This window comes from Octopus sinensis, linkage group LG6 (assembly GCF_006345805.1).
Source record: "Octopus sinensis linkage group LG6, ASM634580v1, whole genome shotgun sequence".
NCBI lineage: Eukaryota > Metazoa > Mollusca > Cephalopoda > Octopoda > Octopodidae > Octopus > Octopus sinensis.
In genome coordinates this window covers 91,037,111-91,062,110 of record NC_043002.1, presented here as the reverse complement: position 1 = coordinate 91,062,110, position 25,000 = coordinate 91,037,111, and the positions used below count along the sequence as shown (strand labels likewise).

General features: G+C 38.8%; 1 protein-coding gene across 8 annotated transcripts in view; it reads right to left on the bottom strand.

Annotated features, from left to right (window-relative positions):
* Positions 1-25,000, bottom strand: part of LOC115212914 (pleckstrin homology domain-containing family H member 2) — a 1,355,391-nt gene that overhangs the window by 51,859 nt on the left and 1,278,532 nt on the right. For all 8 annotated transcript variants that reach the window (XM_036504153.1, XM_036504157.1, XM_036504154.1 and 5 more), the window contains 3 exons: positions 11,488-11,612; positions 7,118-7,247; positions 491-568 (listed from right to left, as the gene is read on the bottom strand). In XM_036504153.1, coding sequence (XP_036360046.1) covers positions 491-568; positions 7,118-7,247; positions 11,488-11,612 — 333 coding nt within the window. The remainder of the gene's footprint in view (positions 1-490; positions 569-7,117; positions 7,248-11,487; positions 11,613-25,000) is intronic.

Below are 25,000 nucleotides of genomic sequence, written 5' to 3'. Positions count from 1 at the left end.
TTTTGTGGTTCCGAATGCCACACTGCAATAAAATTTTCAGAATGTAACGTTTTATATAAAGCAGAGCATGCCATAATCTTCAATTTGATGACTATACTAAACAACACCAAATTGAGTATGTGCTGTCATTAAAACACATTTTACCAATAAAGTATGACCCAATAGATATGTCATAACTGAAGTATGATACAACTGAGATATGTCATAATGGAAGTTAATCCTCTGTGATAAAGATATGTCACAGCTGGAGAATGATCTCATAGTGATATGAATCTTATAGAGATATGTCATAACGGTATGATTCAACACAGATACGTCCTATATTAAATATGATACAGGTTAGATGTTATAACTAAATTATGTTCCAGCAGAAATCTGTCATAGCTAAAGTATGATCCAGTTGAGATGTGGCATAACTTACCAATGAAATATGATTCCACACAAATATGTCATAGCTGTAGTATGATCCAGAAGATATGTTGTAACTTACCAATGAAGTGTGATCCAGTAGAGATATGCCTTCTTCTTGAACAGCAATCCAAAACTGGTTTTGGTCCCTGCCTTTAAACTACAAAACAAAAACATTTGAATGGAATTGTTATCAATAAAAACTAGTAAACATTTCCTTTGACATAGTTACTAATTGATTTTATAGCATTAAATAAAATATAGTTAATATGAATTAGACTCACTCTCCACTGAATTCAATATTCAATTAACTTTTAGCTTAAATTTCAGAGTTATCTCCCTTGCCTGTTATGACAAGATTTACTCATTTAAATTTCATATCATCATTAAGGCATGGGCATGGCTGTGTGGTAAGAAGTTTGTTTCCCAACCACATAGGGTTGGGTTCAGTCCCACTGTGTGGCACTTTGGACAAAAGTTTTCAGTAATAGCCATGAGTGGATTTGGTAGACAGAAACTGAAAGAAGCCCATAGTACATGCACACACACATGTGTGTGTGTGTGTGTCTTGTCTTCATATAGCATGATAGTGTTAAAATGGTTATCACTGTCATTCATTTCCAATATTCTGTGAGAAAAAACTGGCCTTATCAGGGCATCCAGCTATAGAAAAATCTGTCTCAAACTCCATGGGAAAATGGATGTTAAAATTAAATGATGAGGATGATGATGATAATTAATGATGTAATTATATTGAGCTAAAATTTCTCAGGTTAATAACATTAAAATATATTAATGACAACTTTCCTATTGTGTTACTTGTTCTTTAACGATTTTGGTGAGCAAGCAGATGTGGCATTAAAAGGACCCATTTAGTTATGTTGAGCTGGGACATGACTGTCTCTGTAATGTTGGGGGCTATGAAAAAAAATGTATCCAAACTATTCTTTAATGTGTAACGTGGAGGGGGTGTGAATCTGCTCTAGTAATGGTGCCACAAAAAAATATGCATTTAGTACATTCTGTGAAGTGGTTAGCATTAGGAAGGGCATCAAGCTGTAGAAACTGAGCCGAAGATGAAATTTAGATGTGGTCTTCTGTTCTGACTTGGTTAGCAGCACCCGTAAATATGTGCCAGCTGAACTGTAACAACTTGTCCAGCCCAAGCTAGCATGGAAAGTGGATGACAACGATGATGATGATGATGATGACAATGATGGTGATGATGGTGAAGATGATGGTGATAATGAAGATGATAGCCCAATTAGCATGGAAAGTGGATGATGACAATGATGGTGATGGAGATGAAGGTGATGATGGTGATGATGATGGATGATGATACTCTTTTACTCTTTTACTTGTTTCAGTCATTTGACTGTGGTCATGCTGGAGCACCACCTTTAGTTGAGCAAATCGACCCCAGGACTTATTCTTTGTAAGCCTAGTACTTACTTTATTGGTCTCTTATGCTGAACCGCTAAGTACGGGGACGAAAACACACCAGCATTTGTTGTCAAGCGATGTGGGGGGGGGACAAAAATAGACACACAAACGTATATATACACACACACACACACACACACACATATATATATATATATATATATATATATATATATATATATATATATATATATATACACACACATATATATACATACATACGAAAGGCTTCTTTCAGTTTCCGTCTACCAAATCCACTCACAAGGCATTGGTTGGCCAGAGACTATAGTTGAAGACACTTGCCCAAGTTGCCATGCAGTGGGACTAAACCCGGAACCATGTGGTTCGTAAACAAGCTACTTACCACACACCCACTCCTATGCCGATGATGATGATGATGATGATGATGAAGACAACAATGGTTGTGATGATGATGGCGATGATGATGAAGATGATGACAACATTAGTTTGATATACAACAGAATCATCTGAATAGACAATAAGTGAATAAGTTTATTATATTTTTAGATTGATATATATATTTAACAAGATTTATTTTCAACATACCCACCATCATATGATTATGAAGTTCTAGGAATATTCTTTTTGTAGCTGATTTTTGCTTATACACTGAATCGCACTAGAAATCCTAGCCTGCAAGTCATCTACCAAGTGATGTTTTGTTCAATAAACAGTAAATTTTAGGTATCCCCATAAAATAAAAATGTTCCTTTTCGGGCCATGCTAGGCTCATAAGGGCCGGTTTCCCGGTTTCAGTGGCATAGAAATTCCCCACCTGGATGGGACACCGGTCCATCACAGGATTACTCAACAATTCTTTACCTATGGCCCCTTTGATCCCTATTTTACTCAGATGGACCCTTCATAGCCATTCAATGTTTAAAAAATCCTATTATCATCATCATCATTTAGTATCCTCTTTCCCATGCTGGCATGGGTTGGACAGTTTGATATGGAGATGACTAGCAGAGAACTGTCCAGACTACAATTGTCTGTTGAGGGATGGTTTCTATGGCTGGATGCCCTTCCTAATGCCAACCACTTAATAGAAGCTGAGTGGACTGGAGCAACGTGAAATGAAGTGTTTTGCCCAAGAACACAACGCATCGCCTGGTCCAGGAATCGAAACCACAACTTTACGATCATGAGTTCAACACCTTAACCACTAAGCCACGTGCCTCCACCCATAAAATAAAGTTGAAGTAATTTTATTTTTCTTTAGCATAAAATTATCCTATAATTTTTTATTGTCACTGATAAAACAGAAGTATCAACTTTCTAAATATCTATATATATAAAACTCTAGTTGTGTGAGTGTCTGTCCCCTTCGATTTAGATTCCTAACTCCTCCCACATTTTGCGGTGCAGTTTAACCAAATTCGGGTATCTTATAGTCGTGATTCATATCGAGCCCGTCTGACTATTAGTGCGCGTCAACGATGAGTCTACGATTTTAAAAATAATTTAACATAATTTTTTATTCCATTTTAATGCATAAAATGCATCGTGTGTCGATGGCAGCGGAGTTGGCGTCCACGGTCACAGCTGCACCTGTTTGCTTCTCCCCCTTCCATCCCTCGTGAAGCTGTGGGGAAGGGAGTGTAAAGAAATCAACGTCGTAATGCGTTGTGAAGGAAACCAGCGTTCTTTTAGAACAACGACTTCATGGCTTGAAGACACCAAAACAAAAATGGCTAAGAAAGCCCGAATTTATAAGGGAAGTAACTCTCTAAAAATGCTTATATAGTTATTTCCCTTACAAACCCGAGCAACGCCGGGCGATACTTCTAGTCTTTATATATAAAAGTAAGGTTGTGTGCTGTCTGTCTCCTACGATTTAGATTCCTAACTACTCCCACATTTTGCAGTGCAGTTTAACCAAAACCGGGTATCTTATAGTTGTGATTCATATCGAGCCCTTCTGGGTATTAGCGCGCGTCTACAATGAGTCTACAATTTAAAAAAAAAATTACCATCATTTTTTTCCATTTTAATGCATTTTTTCGCTATTATATAAGGGAAGTAACTCTCTAAAAATGTCTACGATGAGTCAACGATTTAAAAAAAAATTTACCATAATTTTTTTTCCATTTTTAATGCATTTTTTTGCTATTTTTTGGCTATAACTCTCTAAAAATGCTTATATAGTTATTTCCCTTACAAACCCGAGCGACGCCGGGCGATACTGCTAGTTCTTTATAAATTAAAGCAACTAAAGCAATAAAAAATGTTACAAAAACATGTATTCATCTTTTATCTTTTACTTCTTTCAGTCATTAGACTGCAGCCATGCTGGAGCAACACCTTGAAGAAATTATAGTTGAATCCATCAATCTCAGGACTTACTAATTTTTTTAAGCTTGGTATTTATTCTATTGATCTCTTTTGCTGAACCCCTAGGTTATGGGGGTATAAACACATCAACACAAGTTGTTAAGTGATGGTGGGAGACAAACATGCACAAACACACACACACACACACACATCATGAGCTTCTTTCAATTTCTGTCTACCACATCCACTCATGTAGCTTTGGTCAGCCAGGGGCTATAGCAGAAAACACTTGCTCAAGATGCCATGCAGTGGGACCGAACCCAGTACCATGTGGGTGGGAAGAAAGTGGATGATGATGATGATGATGATCATCATCATCATCATTTAGCGTCCGTTTTCCATGCTAGCATGGGTTGGACGGTTCTACTGGGGTCTGTGAAGCCAGAAGGCTTCATCAGGCCCAGTCAAATCTGGCAGTGTTTCTACGGCTGGATGCCCTTCCTAACGCCAACCACTCCGTGAGTGTAGTGGGTGCTTTTTACGTGCCACCCGCACTGGTGCCAGACAGAGCTGGCAAACGGCCACGAACGGATGGTGCTTTTTATGTGCCACCGGCACGAGGGCCAGGCGAGGCTGGCAATGGACACGAAACGGGGCGGTGCTGGCAACGGTCGTGAAACGGAAAGTTCTCTTACATGCCACCGGCACTGGTAACACATCTGCAATTTCCATTGATCGATTTCGATTCAATGAAAATTATGACGATGGCAATGATGATGATGACGATGAAGATGATGAGATGATGATGGTGACGATGATGATGATGATGGTGATGAAGATGACGATGATGGTGATGATGGTGGTGAGGATGATGATGGTGATGATGATGATGGTGATGATGATGATGAGGATGAGGAGGATGATGATGATGATGATTAGTACATCCTGTTAACAATACTATTAAGATGGCCAGTTTAGCAACACAATTATTTAAGTGTCCAGTTAAACCCAAAACACATGTACCAAAACAACTGCAAAAATCTATTTTCCTTTAAACTTTAGATTAAACTTCATTTTGAGTTGCTAACTGCATTTAATTAGCCTGTAAGAAGCTAATCTACTATGCAGCCAGCCAGACTGTTCTATCTAGATTGAGTCTGTTATAATTAGAAGTAATTTCTTTAAATGTTAAATCACACAAAAACTGCAAACCACATTACAAATTGTTCCAATTTACCATTTTGTGCTTCCCCTCAATCAAACATTGAGTGTACAATACAATTACAGACTCCATTGGAATGCAACACATTGAGTGCAATGAACTAGCTGGCTTCTCCAAAACTTTCAGTCTTTTGTGTGTGTGTGTGTGTGTGTGTGTGTGTGTGTGTGTGTTTACGTGTGTGTGCGAGCATGTGCGCATGTGTGCATGTGTGTATCCACATGTCAGGATACATCATCATCATCATTTTCATCATCATCATCATCATCATCATCATCATCATCAAGCACTTTCTTCCCAGCTACATGGTACTGGGTTCGGTCCCACTGCAGGGCATCTTGAGTAAGTGTCTTCTGCTTTAGCCCCAGGCTGACCAAAGCCACATGAGAAGATTTGGTAGACAAGAACTTTGATTTTTGACTATATTAATGGTTCTCAACCAGGGTCCATTTGACCCCTGGAGGACCACAAAAGATTTTGTTGCCATAAATTGTGTGCAATGAATTTGTTATGCCCTTACAAATTATTTTAACAGTTTTTTCTTATACAATTCCTAAAAATATTCAATTTAAAAAGTGCAAGAGAGAAGACTGTGCTGATTTGGTCATGTGATGTGTATGGATGAGGACAGCTGCATTAAGAAGTACTGAGCTCTAATTGTGGAGGGTACCTGTGGAAGGGGTAGACCCAGGTAGACATGAGACAAAGTTGCAAGAAAAGATCTTTGGATGCTGAGCCTCACTAAGGAGATGACAGGAGACCAAGGGAAGTGTCAAGTTGCTGTTCTTGGTAAGATGCATCAAGCTAAGTAAAACCACTGTCTTCGATGCATACAGGCTTGTCCTTTGGGTGCTTGTGTCACTTAAGAAGAACTTGGTGGAGGCACATGGCCTAGTGGTTAGAGCAGCGGATTCGCGGTCGAGGGATCGCCGGTTTGAATCTCAGAACGGGCGATGTGTGTGTTTATGAGCGAATCACCTAAGCTCCATGGGGCTCCAACAGAAGGTAATGGCAAACTTCCGCTGACTCTTTCGCCATAAATTTCTCTCACTCTTTCCTCCTGCATCTTGCATCTCACCTGTGACGGACTGGCATCCCTTCCAGGTGGGGAGCCTATATGCCAAGGAAACCGGGAAACCAGCCCTTATGAGCCAGGCATGGCTTGAGAAGGAAAAAGAACTTGTGCCGGTGCTGTGTTAATACACTTGTGCTGGTGCTACGTAAAAGTACCTGTGCTGGTGGCATTGTAAAATGCACCTAGAGCATTCTATTAAGTGGTTGGCATTAGGAAGGGCATCCAGGCATAGAAACCATCCCTCAACAGACCCCCTTTGGTCATGAATGACCATGGGATTGCACCTAGAAAGTTACCTCCTAGACACAAGTCCGGGCAAGGTTGTTTATGGAAGGCCAGCAGTCGCCCATGCATACCAGCCTCCCCACTCCACGCCACCAGTGTCATCCAAAGGAAAGACAAAGGTCGATACAGCTTGGCACCCGTGGCGTCGCAACTCATTTCTACAGCTGAGTGAACTGGAGCAACGTGAAATAAAGTGCCTTGCTCAAGAACACAACACGCAGCCAGGTCCGGGATTCGAGCTCACAACCTCACGATCGTAAGCTCAATGATACTTTAAAAACATGAGTTAACTGTCCATTTTGCTATCGTTTAACATAAGTTAAAAAAACAAAAATGTATCGGAGACAGTCTTTTTTATTTCTTGTTTAATTTTTGTTTTTATTTATACTTACACAAGTTAGAAAAACTTTGGCTCCACAGAAAGGCCATTTGCGAACAACATTAAGGTACATGCGCACACAATCATTAACACTTCGACCACGCAGTGCAGCCCATCTTTCGTAGATTGTGTTTACTAAGGTTCTGAAAAACAGGAAAAAGAAAAAAAAAAAAAGGAAAGAAAAAAGAAGTTAATTAAACTTGAAATGATTAGTTGATTAGTACTATTTAAGTCACTTTGAAATCGAGCTGTTATTTTATATAGGAAATCCCCACCACCACCACCACCACCACCACCACTGTTGCCACTAGCACCCTCACTACCTGTCACCACCACCATTGTCATCACCACAATTGCCACTGTCCGTACCACCACCATCTTGCTGCCACCATCACCACCACCACCACCACACCACCGCCACCACTACTGTTGCCACTACCACCACCACCACCACCACCATCACCACTACCACCACCACCACCGCCACCACCACCACCACCACCACCACCACCACCACCACCACCACCACCACCACCACCACTGTTGCCACTACCACCATCACCACCACCACCACCACCACTACTGTTGCCACTATCCACGACCACGACCACGACCACGACCACCACCACCGCCATCACTACTGTTGCCACTACCAGTATCAGCACACCACCACCACCACCATTGTCATCATCACAACACAATTGCCACCATCCCCACTATCACCATCACTGCTGTCACCACTGTACCATTGCTGTCATCACTGTCACCAACATAGCTTTGGTCACCACCACCATCACCACCAACACCACTGTGATCACAACCACCACCACTGTTGCCATAGTCACCACCACCACTACAACCATCACTGCCGGCACCACCAGCACCACCATTGCCAACATCATTATCATTATCACTACGACTCAAATCTTTAGCAGCATTTTGTCTGTATTTGTGACCTGAGTTCAAACTCCTGTGAGGTCGACTGCCTTTCATTCATTCAGGGACAGTAAAATAAGTATCAGTCAAACTCTGTGTTTGATGCAAGAGACTTCCAAGTCCCCTTGAAATTACTAAAAAGCACCATCTGAATGTGGTTGATATGAGTGCCCCCTCTCCCCTCATCCCTGACTGGCTCCTGTGCCCAAAGCATGTAAAAAGCACCTTCTGAACGTGATCGAAGCCAGTGCCCCCTGACTGGTTCCTGTTATGGTGACACATAAAAATATATACTCTTTTACTTTTTTACTTGTTTCAGTCATGTGACTGTGGCCATGCTGGAGCACTGCCTTTAGTTGAGCAAATCGACCCCAGGACTTATTCTTTGTAAGTCTAGTACTTATTCTATCGGTCTCTCATGCCGAACCGCTAAGTTACGGGGATGTAAACACACCAGCATCGGTTGTCAAGCGATGTTGGGGGGGACAAACACACACACATACATATATATGACGAGCTTCTTTCAGTTTCCATCTACCAAATCCACTCACAAGGCTTTGGTCGGCCCGAGGCTATAGTAGAAGACACTTGCCCAAGGTGCCACATAGTGGGACTGAACCCGGAACCATGTGGTTGGTAAGCAAGCTACTTACCACACAGCCACTCCTTTATAAATATATTTTTATATCTTTATACTTGTTCTGCAACACATTGAAATACAATGCTTCAAAAACAAACTTGTGCTTGTTTACAGGTGACATAATTATTATTATTATTATTATTATTATTATTATTATTATTAAGGTGGTGAGCTGGAAGAATCTTTACCATGCCGGGCAAAATGCATAGCAGCATTTCTTCTGGTTCCTTACGTTCTGAGTTCAAATGATGTTGAAGTTGACTTGATATTTTATCCTTTTGGGTTTGACAAAAATAAGCACCAGTCCAGCATTGAGTCTATACTTTTCTTTCTCTCACAGTTGGTCCCTGCCCCCATACATTATCATTTACTTTTTGTTTTTTTTTATTTGTTACTTGTTTCAGTCATTAGACTGAGGCAATGCTGGAGCACCACCTTGAAGTTTCTTTGTCAAAGGAATCAAACCCAGTACTTATTTTTTAATATCTTTTTGTTAAGCCTTTTACTTATTCTATCGGTCTCTTGTGCTGAACTGCTAAGTTATGGAGGCATAAATGCGCCAAAACCAGTTGTCAAGTGGTAGTGGGGGACAAACACAGACACAAAGACACACACATGCACAAACACACACATATATATGCAATGTGATTGTTTCAGTTTCCGTCTACCAAATCCACTCACAAGGTTTTGGAGAGTCTAGGGATGTAGCAAAAGACACTTGTCCAAGATGTCACACAGTGGGACTGAACCCAGAATCATGTAGTTGGTAAGCAAACTTCTTACCACACAGCCACTCCTGCACCTGTGTTATATAAACAACTAGCGACTGGCTATAACTTAGCCGGTGGCATGAAAAAAGCACTATCTGAACGTAGTCGATGCCAGGTCCGCCTAACTAGCTCCTGTGCCAGTGGCACATAAAAATACCATCTGAATGTGGTTGATGCCAGTGTTGCCTGACAGGCTCCTGAGCCAATGGCACATAAAAAGCACTATCTGAACATGATCGATGTCAGGGCCACCTGACTGACTCTCGTGCTGATGGCATGTAAAAAGCACCCACTGCACGCTCAAAGTGGTTGGTGTGAGGAAGGGCATCCAGCTGTAGAAATCTTTCCAGATCAGATTGGAGCCTGGTGTAGCTGCTGGCTTTCCAAACCTCAGTCAAACTGTCCAACCCATGCCAGCATGGAAAATGGACGTTGAACAATGAAGATGATGATGATAATGATGATGATGATGATGGTGATGATGATGATGATGATGATGATGATGGATGATGATGATGATGATGATGATGATGATGATACAGCTGGCACCTGTCTATGCATTAGACAGAAAGATGGAGAACTCTGCTAATATGCTACAAAGCTCCACAAAAAATGTAGTCCTGGGCATAACTTTCAAAGAGATAATACCTTCATAAATCAAGGCATATCACAAAATTCAATAGAATTGGTTTTGTTTTAACATTCTGACAAATATGAAGTATTATAAATGGTGTTTTCAGTATTTTTCAGAGATTAAGAGAATTTAAAGATTAAGCTATGTCAACTCATTGACAGGAGGCTGGAGGTCAGATAGCTTCTGATGTCTGAAACTGGTTGCTGTTCCATTCACAAAGCTTCCCCACCTATGTGAATGGCTTGTTTTAACATTGAAACATTGTGGAGTTTGATAATAGTGATGATGATAATGGTATTAATTGTGAACTTATAGTAGTAACAGCAGGGATGGTGGTGATAAGAATGGAGATGTTAATGATGCTTTGTCTAAATCCAACCCTGATCAAGCAGGCTTATGATTGAAGGTTAGGTGAGTCAACCATTAATATTTGGTCCTTTTTAAGGGTGTACAAGGCTATATATATGATCAACTACTTCCTTCCTTGTTTAAGATAGAAGCTTGTAATTTGGGAGAGATTTAGCTAATATGTCCAGCAGACCAAGCAACCACACTGAAGGCCTCTCTGTGGTAGTAGTGATGATGATGATGATGATGACAATGGTAATACTATCAGAAGTAAAAGCAGAGTTATTGTTGATGATGATGATGATGATGATGATGATGATGATAAAACATTCTAAAAAATCCAACAATGAGGCATAGAAGTGGCTGTGTGGTAAGTAGCTTGCTTATGAACCACATGGTTCTGGGTTCTGTCCCACTGCGTGATACCTTGGGCAAGTGTCTTCTACTATAGCCTCAGGCCGACCAAAGCCTTGTGAGTGGATTTGGTAGACGGAAACTGAAAGAATCCTGTCATATATATGTATATACATGTGTGTGAGTGCATGTGTGTGTGTGTGTGTGTGTGTGTGTGTGTGTGTGTGTGTCTGTGTTTGTCCCCCCCCCCCAACATCGCTTGACAACCGATGCTGGTGTTACGTCCCCGTAACTTAGCAGTTTGGCATAAAGAGTTCGATAGAGTAAGTACTAGGCTTACAAAGAATAAGTCCTGGGGTCGATTTGCTCAACTAAAGGCAGTGCTCCAGCATGGCCACAGTCAAATGACTGAAACAAGTAAAAGAGTAAAAAGAGTAATGACATCAAGCTAAATATTAGTTTCTCATTTTGGCACAAGGTCAGTAATTTCAGGAAAGTGGGTAAGTTGATTACATCAACCCCAGTGTTTAACTGGTACTCTTTGATCCCGAAAGGATGAAAAGCAAAGCTGACTACAATAGAATTTGAACTCAAAATGTATAGACGGATGAAATGCCACAAAGTATTTAGCTAAATATGCTAACGATTCTGCCAGCTTGCCACCTTCATCAAACCAAATATTAAAAAACACCTGCTCTCACCTCTGTTCTGATCCAGTCAAGTGAGTCTGATATTTTTCAGGATAAAATTTCTTCTGTACAGTCTGTAGTTGTTGACAGTTACTTAAATCCTTGCTGGGATCAACTTTGGCATCACCAAATTCTATCTGGAATGGTTAAAAAAAAAACAAAAACAATTCAATTTAATTAAAAAAATATATAATTTGTTCACTGATTAATTCAAAATTAGCAACAAAAGGAAACAAGGGCAATTTCTTACAAAGTTTGTGATACAGGTTGTAATAAAGATTATGACAGAGAAGGTCATCTTTCTAAGAGAGCTGAATTATGATTTGGACAAATGAAATATAACATACACTATAACAGACAATCAATAGGATAGCATATGGACATACAATAGGACCACAGGTACAACACAAGCTTCCCAGACACTGATGGTGTGGAACTTCTTATAATCTGCACTAATTTCTGAGCAGGAACTTCAAGTTCTTGTGCCTGCCATACTAGTTTACTAGTCCCTCGAACAGTACAGTATTAACAGACCTGTTATTTTAAAAATACTAATGTACAGGTTCCTGTATTTCATTTAATTATTCAAGTAAATTTGGTAATTGTTTGATTTAACCCTTTAGTGTTTAAACTGGCCATATCCGGACCAAATATTCTATATGTTTTATATTCAAACTGGTGATATCTGGTCACTCACCCCTAATCTACACTGACATTCAAAAAATAAACAATCACATCACTGAAACCTCAAAGCTATAAGATAATGTATGATTAATTCAAAACAATTTGAGTAAAAAAATATTACAGTTAACTGAGTAATCTGAACACTAAAGGGTTAAGGTGTGTTGACCAAGGTAACCAGCCAGCCCTGATTTGGAAAAATCAGTAAGCTGGAAAAGCTGTAGGACCAAAGCTTCCAGAAAATCAATGTTGTACCTGTATGTTACTGAATAAATTACTATGTAATAGAATAAATAGTAAAGGTGCATGGCTCAGTGGTTAGAGTGTTGAGGTTACGATCGCAAGGTTGTGGGTTCGAATCCCAGACCGGGCTGCGTGTTGTGTTCTTGAGCAAGACCCTTTATTTCATGTCGCTCCAGTTCACCCAGCTGTAGAAAGGAGTTGCGACATCACAGGTGCCAAGCTGTATCGGCCTTTGCCTTTCCCTTGCATAACACTGGTGGCATGGAGAGAGGAGGCTGGTATGCATGGGCGACTGATGGTCTTCCATAAACAACCTTGCCTGGACTTGTGCCTTGGAGGGTAAATTTCTAGGTGCAATCCCATGATCAGTGTCGTAACTGAAGGGGGTCTCAGCAATAGAATAAATTACTATACATGATGATAAAAGTACAAATATGATAATATGATGGATTATACGACTAAATAAATAAAACCCTAGGACAGTGTGGTAGACAGCAGGTCAGACAGTACATAAAACATACATGAAATTAGACAAAGTCACATTCATATAAGAGAGAGAAGGGGGTGAGAGAGAGGGTGAGAGAAAGAGAAAGAGAGAAAGAGAGAAAGAGAGAGAGAGATGAAATATTAGAAATCAATTCAAATTAAGATAGATGTATTTTCTGAAGTCATGTCTAACCTAAGTAATTCTTGTTCCAACCACAAACCAAAGCTTCATCACTTAAAGATGCACTTTAATAAGATTTCGACACCATGAATACATTTAATATCATTACTCCTGTCATACCTGTTACCTCTTCCCACTTCACATCACTGCCACTACCACCACCACTGGTGCAACCATCACCACCCCAATTTATAGAACTTGTTTTTTTCCATTTGTCTGTTCAGCACAATGTCTTCTGTCTACTAATTTTGTACTTGCTCCTTCTTGAGGCCCACTACTCTAAAGTTTCACCTATTTCATATGAAGTCCCTCTTTTTTTAATTAATTAATTATTTGATTTATCTTTTATCTTTTACTTGCTTCAGTCATTTGATTGCAGCCATGCTGGAGCACCCCGCTGAAATTTTTGTTGAATAATTCAACCCCAGTTCTTATTTTTTATGTCTGGTACATATTCTATCGGTTTCTTTTGCTGAACTGCTAAGTTACAAGGAAGCAAACACACCAACACCAGTTGTCAAACAGTAATGGGGTGACAAACACACATGAAGACATGCTCGTATCACATACATACATATATATATATATGTATATATAACAGGCTTCTTTCAATTTCCATCTACCAAATCCACTCATAAGGCTTTGGTCAGCCCAAGGCTATAGCAGAAGACACTTGCCCATGGGACTGAACTCAGAACCATGTGGTTAGGAAGCAAGTTTCTGGCCACACAGCCATGCCTGTGCCTAATTAATTAATTAATTAAAGAACAAGGAAAAGAATTATTGGTTTTGATCTATGGTTTTGGTGAAAATGATGTATAGTAGTGGTGTTGAGTTAATTTTAGAAATCAATTCAAATTAAGATAGATGTATTCTTGCTCAAGAACACAACACACAGCCAGGTCTGGGATTCAAACTCACAACCTTGCGATCGTAAGCTCAACGCTCTAACCACTGAGCCATGCACCTACAAGAATTGTATGAAAAGTATAAGGGAGAAATCCCTGCGGAATTTTAATACTGGGGGAAATAGGAATGGGTGAAGTGTTTCATGTGCAACATGGGAGCAAACTAATAAAGAATTTGGGTAGAAAGAGGGTTTGCAGATTAGGTGGGCCTGAGTAGACAGAAAGTTTGTGGATTGATAGCTTAGTGTGGTAGAGTTGTTGTAATAGAGACAGAAAAGGTAAATAAACGAAACCATCCGTGAATCTGATGATTAGACTACATTGGTGAGTGGGTCACATAACTTAAGGCGGCGAGCTGGCAGATATGTTAGCACACCGGGCAAAATGTGTAGCCGTATTTCGTCTGCCGTTACGTTCTGAGTTCAAATTCCGCCGAGGTCGACTTTGCCTTTTATCCTTTCTGGGTCGATAAATAAAGTACCAGTTTCGCACTGGGGTCTATGTAATCGACTTAATCCCTTTGTCTGTCCTTGTTTGTCCCCTCTATGTTTAGCCCCTTGTGGGTAGTAAAGAAATACATATAACTATAACTCTGTGTTTTACATGTAGATTGTGACCAAATGTAATGCAGGCATGGCTAAGAAACTCATTTGGCAACTATGTGGTTTCAGGTTCAGTCCTATAGCATGGCAACAGGGAAAAGTGTTTTCTACAACTTGTATAGCCCCAGGCTGACCATTTGCCTTGTGAGTGAATTTGGTAGATAGAAACTGTGTAGAAGCCCATTGAGTGTGTGTGTGTGATAACCAGTGTTATTTTGTTTACATCCCGTAACTTAGTGCTCTGGCAAAATAATAAATACCAAACTTAGAAAGTAAGTACTTGGAAAAATTTGTCCAAATCCTTCAAAGCAGTGACCCTTCATGGTTGCTAGTCCAGTGACCGAAACAAATAATAGATAAAAGATATACACTCACACACACACACACACACACACACAAATGCACGTTCATATGTACTCCACAGGGAAATCACTTACACAAAACTGTGAAAGGAATTATCAACTATATGTGAAAGACACACGAAATGTGAATTCTATAATTATTAAAAGCAACTTTACAGGTAACCATGAAACTGCTACTAAAACTAATGAAGCATTCAGAAATGATATAGTGCTTCCACTGTTTGTAATATGGAGCTGTAATACCATATAGTACCTAATTACAGTTAAGTGGCCTGGACTATTTCACAGTGACATTATCTTGGCTAGTTTTCATCATACAAACCATTAGTTCTTCTATGAATACTCTGATATCTGATATTGTATTGATTCAGCCACTCATCCTAAATAATATTTCATTTTAATCCCTGAGCATTTACACCAGCCATATCTGGCCCAAATATTCTACTTGTTTTATGCCCAAACTGGCCAGATTTGGCCTCTCACATTACTCAACAATGTCATATTAAAAATAAACAATCAATTCATAAAATATTTCAAAGTTATAAAGTATGATTAATTCAAAACAATTTAAGTAAATAAGCATTACATTTGATTGAATAATCTGAATACTAAAGGGTTTATCACGTGGGAAGACAGACTAATGGCATTTAATACTAGCACACAATAATACTAGCTTCAATATAATACTTTGTAACTAAATATTGATCAACTCATTCAAGCTATAAAAATTATACAAGGAATTATCAATATGTACTAAGTATAAGGTGGTGAGCTAGTAGAAGCATTACAGTGCTGGACAAAATACTCAATGGAATTTCCTCTGTCTTTATGTTTCCGCGGAAATAATAGAACATGCAATTCGCATATACATATATGTGTTTATGTATTATTATATACTCCCATTAATAGACAATTATCTATAATCATAAATGCTATAAAAGTTTATACAAAACACTGGTCTTGCAAACCAAAATTAAATACTCCGTTTTTATAACTATATTTAAAGGTTACAGGTGACCAATCTTATGACTAGCACCCAGCAGTTGCCAATGCCACTGGACTGACTCCTGTGCAGATGGCAAGTAAAGAAACACTGTTTTGACCCTGTGCTTGAGGAGACCTATTGAGTCAAGTGCATCAACATCAAAATCACTGGAAATTGTAGTTGTGATCCCTGTGATCCCAGTGCCGGTGGCACGTAAAAAGCACCAACCGATCGTGGCCGTTGCCAGCCTCGCTTGGCACCTGTGCCGGTGGCACAAAACAAAACACCCACTACACTCACAGAGTGGTTGGCATTAGGAAGGGCATCCAGCTGTAGAAACACTGCTAGATCAGACTGGAGCCTGGTGCAGCCTCCTGGCCTCCCAGATCCCGGTCAAACCATCCAACCCATGCTAGCATGGAAAACGGACGTTAAACGATGATGATGATGATGAAGTGAATTGAACACTTACAAAAGGTTTCCAAAACTCTTATTTAATCCAGTAAAACCTAATAATCTAATCTATCTATCTATCTATCTTTCTATCTATCTATCTATCTATCTATCTATCTATCTATCTATCTATCTATCTATCTATCTATCTATCTATCTATCTATATATCTATCTATCTATCTTTCTATCTATCTATCTATCTATCTATCTATCTATCTATATATCTATCTATCTATCTATCTATCTATCTATCTATCTATCTATCTATCTATCTATCTATCTATATATATATATATATCCAGACCATATCTAAAATAGGCTGAACTAAAAAAACAAACAAAATATAATAACCCTAAAAATCTGCCCAATCATTTCATATGGATACTTAACAGGACAACTTTATGTTCTGAGTTCAAATTCTGCCCAGGTCAACTTTGCTTTCAATCCTTTTGGGGGTCAATAAAATAAGTACCAGCTGAGTACTTGAGTCAATGTAATTGACTTTCCCCATCCCCCATAACTACTGGCCTTGTGCTAAAGTTTGAAATCAACAGTTTTGTATTATTCTGAAACACAACGTGCATAGCAAACAATAAAGTTATTGTTACTCTTTTACCCTATTACTCGTTGCAGTCATTTGACTGTGGCCATGCTGGAGCACCACCTTTAGTCAAGCAAATCGACCCCAGGACTTATTCTTTGTAAGCCTAGTACTTATTCTATTAGTCTCTTTTGCCGAACCACTAAGTTATGGGGATGTAAACACACCAGTGTTTACAAGCGATACCGGCCTCCCCTCTCCACGGCACCAGTGTTATCCAAGGGAAAGGAAAAGGCCGATACAGCTTGGCACTTGTGACATCGCAACTCATTTCTACAGCTGAGTGAACTGGAGCAATGTGAAATAAAGTGTCTTGCTCAAGGACATAAGACGATCGTGAGCTCGATGCTCTAACCACTGAGCCATGCACCTTCACTTTAATGATAATAATAATGATAATAATAATGATAATAATATAATAATAATAATAATAATAATAATTATGATAATAATAATAATAACAACAACAACAACAACAATAATAATAATAATAACAATAATAATAATAATAATAACTAATTTCTTTTTTACCCTGTGTATCTGTTTCAAGTTATCTTTTTGATGTTCCTTTCATGTATTAAATATGTTGACAGTAGTTTACTTATAGCTTTTTAAATTGACCATGTGTTCATATTTATCAGCTGCGGATATGTATGTATGTATGATGCTGAACTATATATATATAGATCAAAGCGATAATCAGCCAAAATTCTGATCTAAACTCTGTAACACAATAAATCACCAAATGCATTTGAAGAACTAAATGATAATTTACCATTGTCAGAAATTACTTAATCAATGCCAACAAACGGGGAAAAAATGGAGATTGAAATCGTTTGTATCCTAGAAAAGATTAAAATCTTTCTATCCCTGCTTTGTGCAAACTCTGCTTGTTTTATTAACGTTATTGAGATGTTGCTATAATTCATGTGTTGTTCTGCTAGACCAAGACCCATATGACCCTTGAGGGTCCATGTATGATTTTTGAGGGCCTACACTAGCAAAATAGTAAATTGAGGATACAGAATAGTAATCATCAAAGTCCTTGAAAAAATTTTGCTTCAGATCAATTAAATACAAGAAACAACTAAATTTCTTTCTTTAATATTTTAAATAGTTCAACCTACACAAGTTAACATCATCATCATCATCATCAAGCGTCTATTGTCCATGCTGGTATGGGTTGGACAGTTTGACCAGAGCTAGTAAGCTGAGGGGCTGCACCACCCACCAGTCTGATTTGGAATGGTTTACACAGCTGGATGCCCTTCCTAATGCCAACCACACCAACAGTGTAATGGGTACTTTTACATGCTACCAGCACAGGTACCAGTTCCGTGACACCACAAAATAGGAATTTTGAAATGCTTATAAAAATCAAATGGCTATTAGGGGCCACCAGAGTAAAACAATAATCAAAGATATCCATAAGGTAAAAAATGGTTAAGAACCACAGTACTAGACCTTGGATGCCAACAAGGTTTAACAGGCCCCAAAAGGACCCATTTGCTGGGATCCTCTGATGTCCTTTTCCCACCATTGAACATCTCAAAACTCAGCTGTTTGCTGCAACAGACACTTCAAGGCATTTCACCAAAATTGCCTGAAACTGCAGGAAGCAAACCACCTTTGTTTATATTCATTATAATTAGCGTGAATTTGACAATGATGATTATTTACGACCATTACATGAAGTCTGCACAAAAGTACACACACTTATACACACACATACACACACAAATAAGATGAGTCTCTTTCAGCATCTGTCTACCAAATCCACTCAAAAGATTTTGGCCAGTTCAAGGCTTACAGTAAAAGACACTTGCCCTAGGAGCCACGCAGTGGAACTGTACCCATGCCCACTTGTTTGGGAACCCCACAGCCACACTATGTGTGTGTGTGTGTGCACACGTGCGTGTCTGTGTGTGTGTGTTCTGTCCTCTTTTCTGCACATGTTCAAGTCCCATGGCTACAAGATATAATATCGGACAATTTGCTGCTGATGAAGACTTTTGAGGGAGAAATATATGTACACAGTTCTCTTCTAATCACCTGACAATAAGCTTGTCATTTTCTTTAATGGCAACTTAACTAAAGAGAGTTCTTTATTCCCCTTCTCATATGTTCCTGATCTTAATTACCAAATAGTAATTGTGATATACCTTCTAGAAGCAGAATTAATTTTATCAACTTCAGAATTTATATTGTAGAACATTTTGTATACTTTTATTTGTCTATGTTGTTTATAAATGTTTTCCGCTTTTTTTCTTTTTGCATATGCCTATGCCCCTTGGGTGTTGGATATAGATTAGGACAATTGTCATATTGATGATGCTTACTTAGGTAGAAGCACATACCCATGACTGTCCTCTTATCAGACAATATGCATGTCCTTTTCTTTAGTGGCAAGTCAGCTTTCGAGAAATTCTTCATTCTTGAGATTATTTGCTCCTCTCAAATGGAACTGGTTTCAATTGTCATTCAGTAATTGTGACACATACTCTAGATGCAGAGATGATTTTTATAAAGCAAGAATTTATGTTGTATGGCATTTGGTATACCTGTTTTCGTCTCTGCTTTTTATATACATGCCATTGGCCAGTCTCGGATATTTCTCTAACTTCATTTTGTCTATTTATCTATTTATCTCTCTCTTCCTCTCTCTCTCTCTCCCTCTCTCTCCCCTCTCTCTATCTCTGTCTGCCTGTATCTCTATGTATATATATATATATATATATATGTGTGTGTGTGTGTGTGGTGTGTGTGTGTGTGTGTGTATGTTACGTTATTAAGAATGAAATGGCCAATTTTGAACTGAAAATTTATTTTACTTTATCTCAAGAAAAAGCAATGCACTTAATAATAGTATGCACCTAAATTATCAACACAATTTTGCCATTTTATTAGTAGATTATTTATGCTGGCAGCGAAGAATTCTGTAGAGCAAGAGGTGATGAAATCATGAAAGACTGTTTTTGCATCTTCTTCAGAATGTAAGTTTTTCACTTTGCGAAAAGTTGTCTAATGCCTGGAAAACATGATAGTCAGCTGGTGCAAAAACTGGTGAATATGGTGTATGACAGAATAATTCCAAGTTCAGTTCCTGTAACTTGAGTAGTGTTTTTTGTACAGCATGTGGTTGAGCATTGTCTTGCAAGAGAATTGGTTTGTCTCTATTGACCAATCTCAGTTGTTTAAGTGCAAGTTCACTCATCATTTCATCCAATTGGTTGATGTATACATCTACTGTAATTGACTTACCAATTCTCATGAAGCTGTAGTGGATGACACCAGCACTGGCCTACCAAACAGACGCCATTAGCTTTTTGGGGTGAATATTCTGTTTTGGATTGTGTTTTGGCACTTCGTCTCTATCCAACCACTGTGCAGAATGCTTGCTACTATTGTAAAGAATCCATTTTTCATCACACATATCAATACGATGCAAAAATGGTTCACTTATGAAATGACAGCAAAGAACAGCAAGTTTCAAGATAACGTATCATTTGATGCTCGTTCAGTTCGTGTGGTACCCACTTGCCCAGCTTCTTTACCTTGCCGATTTGATTCAGAGGGTCCAATACTATTGGAATTGAAGCATCAAACCTTGTTGCTAACTCACTCATAGGTTGAGACGTATCCACTTCCACTCATTATTATCCACCTTGGTCTCTGGTCTACCACGGAGCTGATCTTCAAGAGTAAAATCACCAGACTGGAACTTCTCAAACCATTAACGTGCAGTGCACTCGTTTGCTACATCTTCACCAAATGTGGAAGCACTCCGTCGGTTACGACGATGAGGTTTCCGAGCACTCCACAGACACGTGCACCCTTAACGTAGTTCTCGGGGATATTCAGCGTGACACAGAGAGTGACAAGGCCGGCCCCTTGAAATACAGGTACAACAGAAACAGGAAGTAAGAGTGAAAGTTGTGCTGAAAGAGTACAGCAGGGATCACCACCATCCCCTGCCGGAGCCTCGTGGAGCTTTTAGGTGTTTTCGCTCAATAAACACTCACAACGCCCGGTCTGGAAATCGAAACTGCGATCCTATGACCGCGAGTCCGCTGCCCTAACCACTGGGCCATTGCGCCTCCACTAATCTTCACCAAATACCTCATTGATGTTTCAAGCTGTCTAGGATGCATTGGTTCCACGACGGAATTCAGATTCATAAACAATGCGAATTTTTGATCTTTCCACAGGTTCACAAAAATTGATTTACAAGAGCAAACTCACAATATAATCAGACACCATGAATTGCATTTCGAAATGTGATGATGTAACTCTTCAATGTTGTAAAACAAAGAATTGACAGGATAAAGCATTAGAGTTAATGACTGTCAAACTTGGTGCATAAGAAAATTAGTCATTTTATTCTTAGTGACTTGGTGTCCGTGTGTGTGCATGTGTGTGTGTGTGTGTATATGTGTGTGTATGTGTGTGTGTGTGTGTGTGTGTGTGTGTGTGTGTGTGTGTGTTTGTTTGCCTTTATTACCGTTTTACAACCTGTTTTTTTTTTTTGTTTATGTGTCCATAACATAGCAGAAGCTGATAAAATACCAGGATTTAAGAAAGGGTGATGGAAATGATGACTGAGTTATCAGCACTGAATATACACTCTGAGCCACCACATTGTAAAAATAAGACTATATCTGTTTCATTCATTAAACTGAGGCCATGCTGGGGCACCACCTCAAAGAATTTTTAGTTGAATGAATTGACCCCAGTATTATATTTTTGTAAGCCTGGCACTTATTCTATCAGTCTCTTTTGCTAAACTGCTAAGTTATAGCGATGTAAATACACCAACATTTGTTGTGAAGCAGTAAGTCTGTGACAAACACAGACACATGCTTTCCGAAATCCGCCGAAACTACACCTGATTATATATACACTTTAGATGAGTTGTAGTGCACCTGAGCACTGTACACAATTATTATTATTATTATTATTATTATTATTATTATTATTACAACAACACACAAACATAGATATATCTATGATGGGCTTCTTTCAGTTTCCGTCAAACAGATCCACTCACAAGGCTTTGTTTGCCTCTGAGGCTATAGTAGAGGACACTTGCCCAAGGTGCCATACAGTGAGACTGAACCCAGAATCAAGTGGTTGAGAAACAAACCTCTTACCACATAGCTATGCCTATTCATTTACATGCATCATGTGTACAAGTGTATATGTTGGTATATTCATGTAATTTATCATATTTTATACATATATACACATATGTTTATATAGTTATGCATATGTTTATATAGGTGTGGCTGTGCGGTTAGAAGGTTGCTTCCCAACCACATGATTCCAGGTTCAGTCCTACTGTGTGGCACCTTGGGCAAGGGGCTTCTACCATAGCCTTGGGCCAACCAAAGCCTTGTGAGTAGATTTGGTAGATGGAGACTGAAAGAAGCCCATCACACACCACACACACACACACATATATAAATGATAAGTATATATATGTGTGTGTGTATATGTATATATATGTATTTATCTGTGTGTGTCTATATGTCTGTGTTTGTGTACCCCTCCCCCATTACTGCTTGACAACTGTTGTTGGTGTGTTTACATCCCTGTAACCTAGCAGTTCAGCAAAAAAGACCAGTAGAATAAGTACTAAGGCTTTAAAAAAAAAGAAGTCCTGGGATAGATTTGAGTAAAACCCTTCAAGGTGGTGCTCCAGTATGGCCACAGTCAAATGACTAAAACAAATAAGAGAATAAAGGAAAATGTTTACATTGGTGTATGTATACCTAAACCAACACACACACACACATACAAACACATATTTATATCTAAAAATGTATATATATAGAGAGTATTTTTTCAAGAATTGTTGATGTTCCGAGTGTATATGCTCTGATATATACTCAACAACTTCTGCTTTCATTTCTCCCTCTCTCTCTCTTGCTCGTCTCCTTCGCATCCAACTGTATGCATCTCCGACAACTTAAGATCATTCTCATTGATGCTATTTGCACAGGAATCCCTATCTCATATTTCGAAGGAATTATTATTATTCTTCTTCTTGAAGATTTTTACACAAATCTTTGGTGCATTAAGCTTACATTAATTGCACTCGGCACTGACGACGAAGATTCCCTACAGTAACAGACTCACATACTTTGTAATTTCGTCAAGCCCTGTGGCTCTTTCAAAACAACTTCCCCCCCACCCCCAAAAATATCCCACCGCTCCCACCCACTACCCTGCAATTTCACAACATCGCAGCAATGCATGCATTAGCCAGCGCCAGTTTTCTGCATCCTCAGCAATACCATCAGTTTTAATATTAAAGGGCAGTAATTGTTGCATAAAGCTAGTTCACATCAGAGACATTATATCTGTAGTTGGTGATACATGTTAAAATGGGAGGATATGAAGCATCCGTAAAGATGGTGATAGTCGTCGTGGTGGTGGTGGTGGTGATAGAGATATTAATGGTAGAAGTGATGGCGGAGATGATGGTGATGGTGACAGAGATGTTCAACTGTGAGAGTGATGTATGTGGCAGTTAGTCGTGGCAGTGGTGGTGATGCGAGTGAACACGGAAAGCAAAACAAGAGCTGTTTATAGAAAGAATCGGTAAGCGATGGGGAGGCAGGCACAAACCTGTTCAGCTAAAAACATCCTGAGGTGATCTGTCACCAATTTACTACTTATTGGTAAGGATTTTTTTTTTTTTTATTAGACACAAAATCATTAAATGAAAAGCAGTGTGTGGGGTCAGGGTGGGGGTTTGGGAAGGATTGAGAATGGGAGGGATAGAATTTAAATTAAATTTTAAGAGTTACCATATCCTTCTTTGGTTAAACAATGAAGACTATGATAAAAACAAACACAAAACAAGAAAACAATAACAGATTTGAAATGCATTAAGTTTACAACACATTAAACAGAAAACAAGAAGTGAAGCAGCAGTCGGCAGCCGGAGTTGGGGGTGATGGTCGGGGGAGTAAGAATGTAAGAAAGTAAGAAAATGTATCACAGTTCTCTGTGAGAAACTGCTCTTTTATTATTATAAGGAGAACGCTAGCACATATTTTATCCATTTATCATTACTTAAGTGATAATTGATATTACACCGAAGGCTGAGTAATGAGTTGAGAGAAACGATAGAGTGCTGAACTTATAATATTCATTTAAAACCCTATCTGTAATTTTAGTTTGCATCACCTGATTATCACATCATTTGTCTTTCACTCTTTCCTCCTCCTCCTCCTCCTGGGATGACAAGGCCAGTCCCAGTAAGATATTGTGATCATTATCACGATCATCACCATTACCATGATGAGGATTCTGATCATCATCATCATCATCGTTATTATTGTATAGCGTCCACTTTTGGAATTTGCCGAGGTGAATGATCTATGGTTGGATGCCTTTCCTGCTGCTAACCTTTACTTGTTTCCAAGTAAGATAATGTTTCCTTGTGACCAGACATGTTTTCACAGAAGATTGGGAATGAAGGATGCCACTTGTATGATGGTGACACTTGTTTACAATTATCATGTAATGTCAAAGAAAGGAGATAGTAACACCCACACACAAACATTCATACATATATCTATTCCCACACTCACACATTCATACATATATGTATTTGCACACACACAAACATTCATACACATATGTATTCCCATACACACACATTCATATGTATATATATTCACACACACAAACATTCATACGTATATATATATTCACACACTAACATTCATACATATATATGTATATATATACATGTGTATAGCTGCTCAGTGCCTCTCCGAAAGAGAGAGAGGGGATATATATATATATATATATAATAAATATTAGGGAATAAATCCAAATTTACAGGGAAAAAATCAGATTTAGGATTAAATCCAATTTTATAGTAAAATATTATATAATATTAATTCGAGACAAAACCACTTCATAAATTGAAACTGATTTGAAAATCGGAAATCCACCTGACGAATGTCATTTGAAGACATGAAACGATTGTAGTAGCGGTTTATTTAC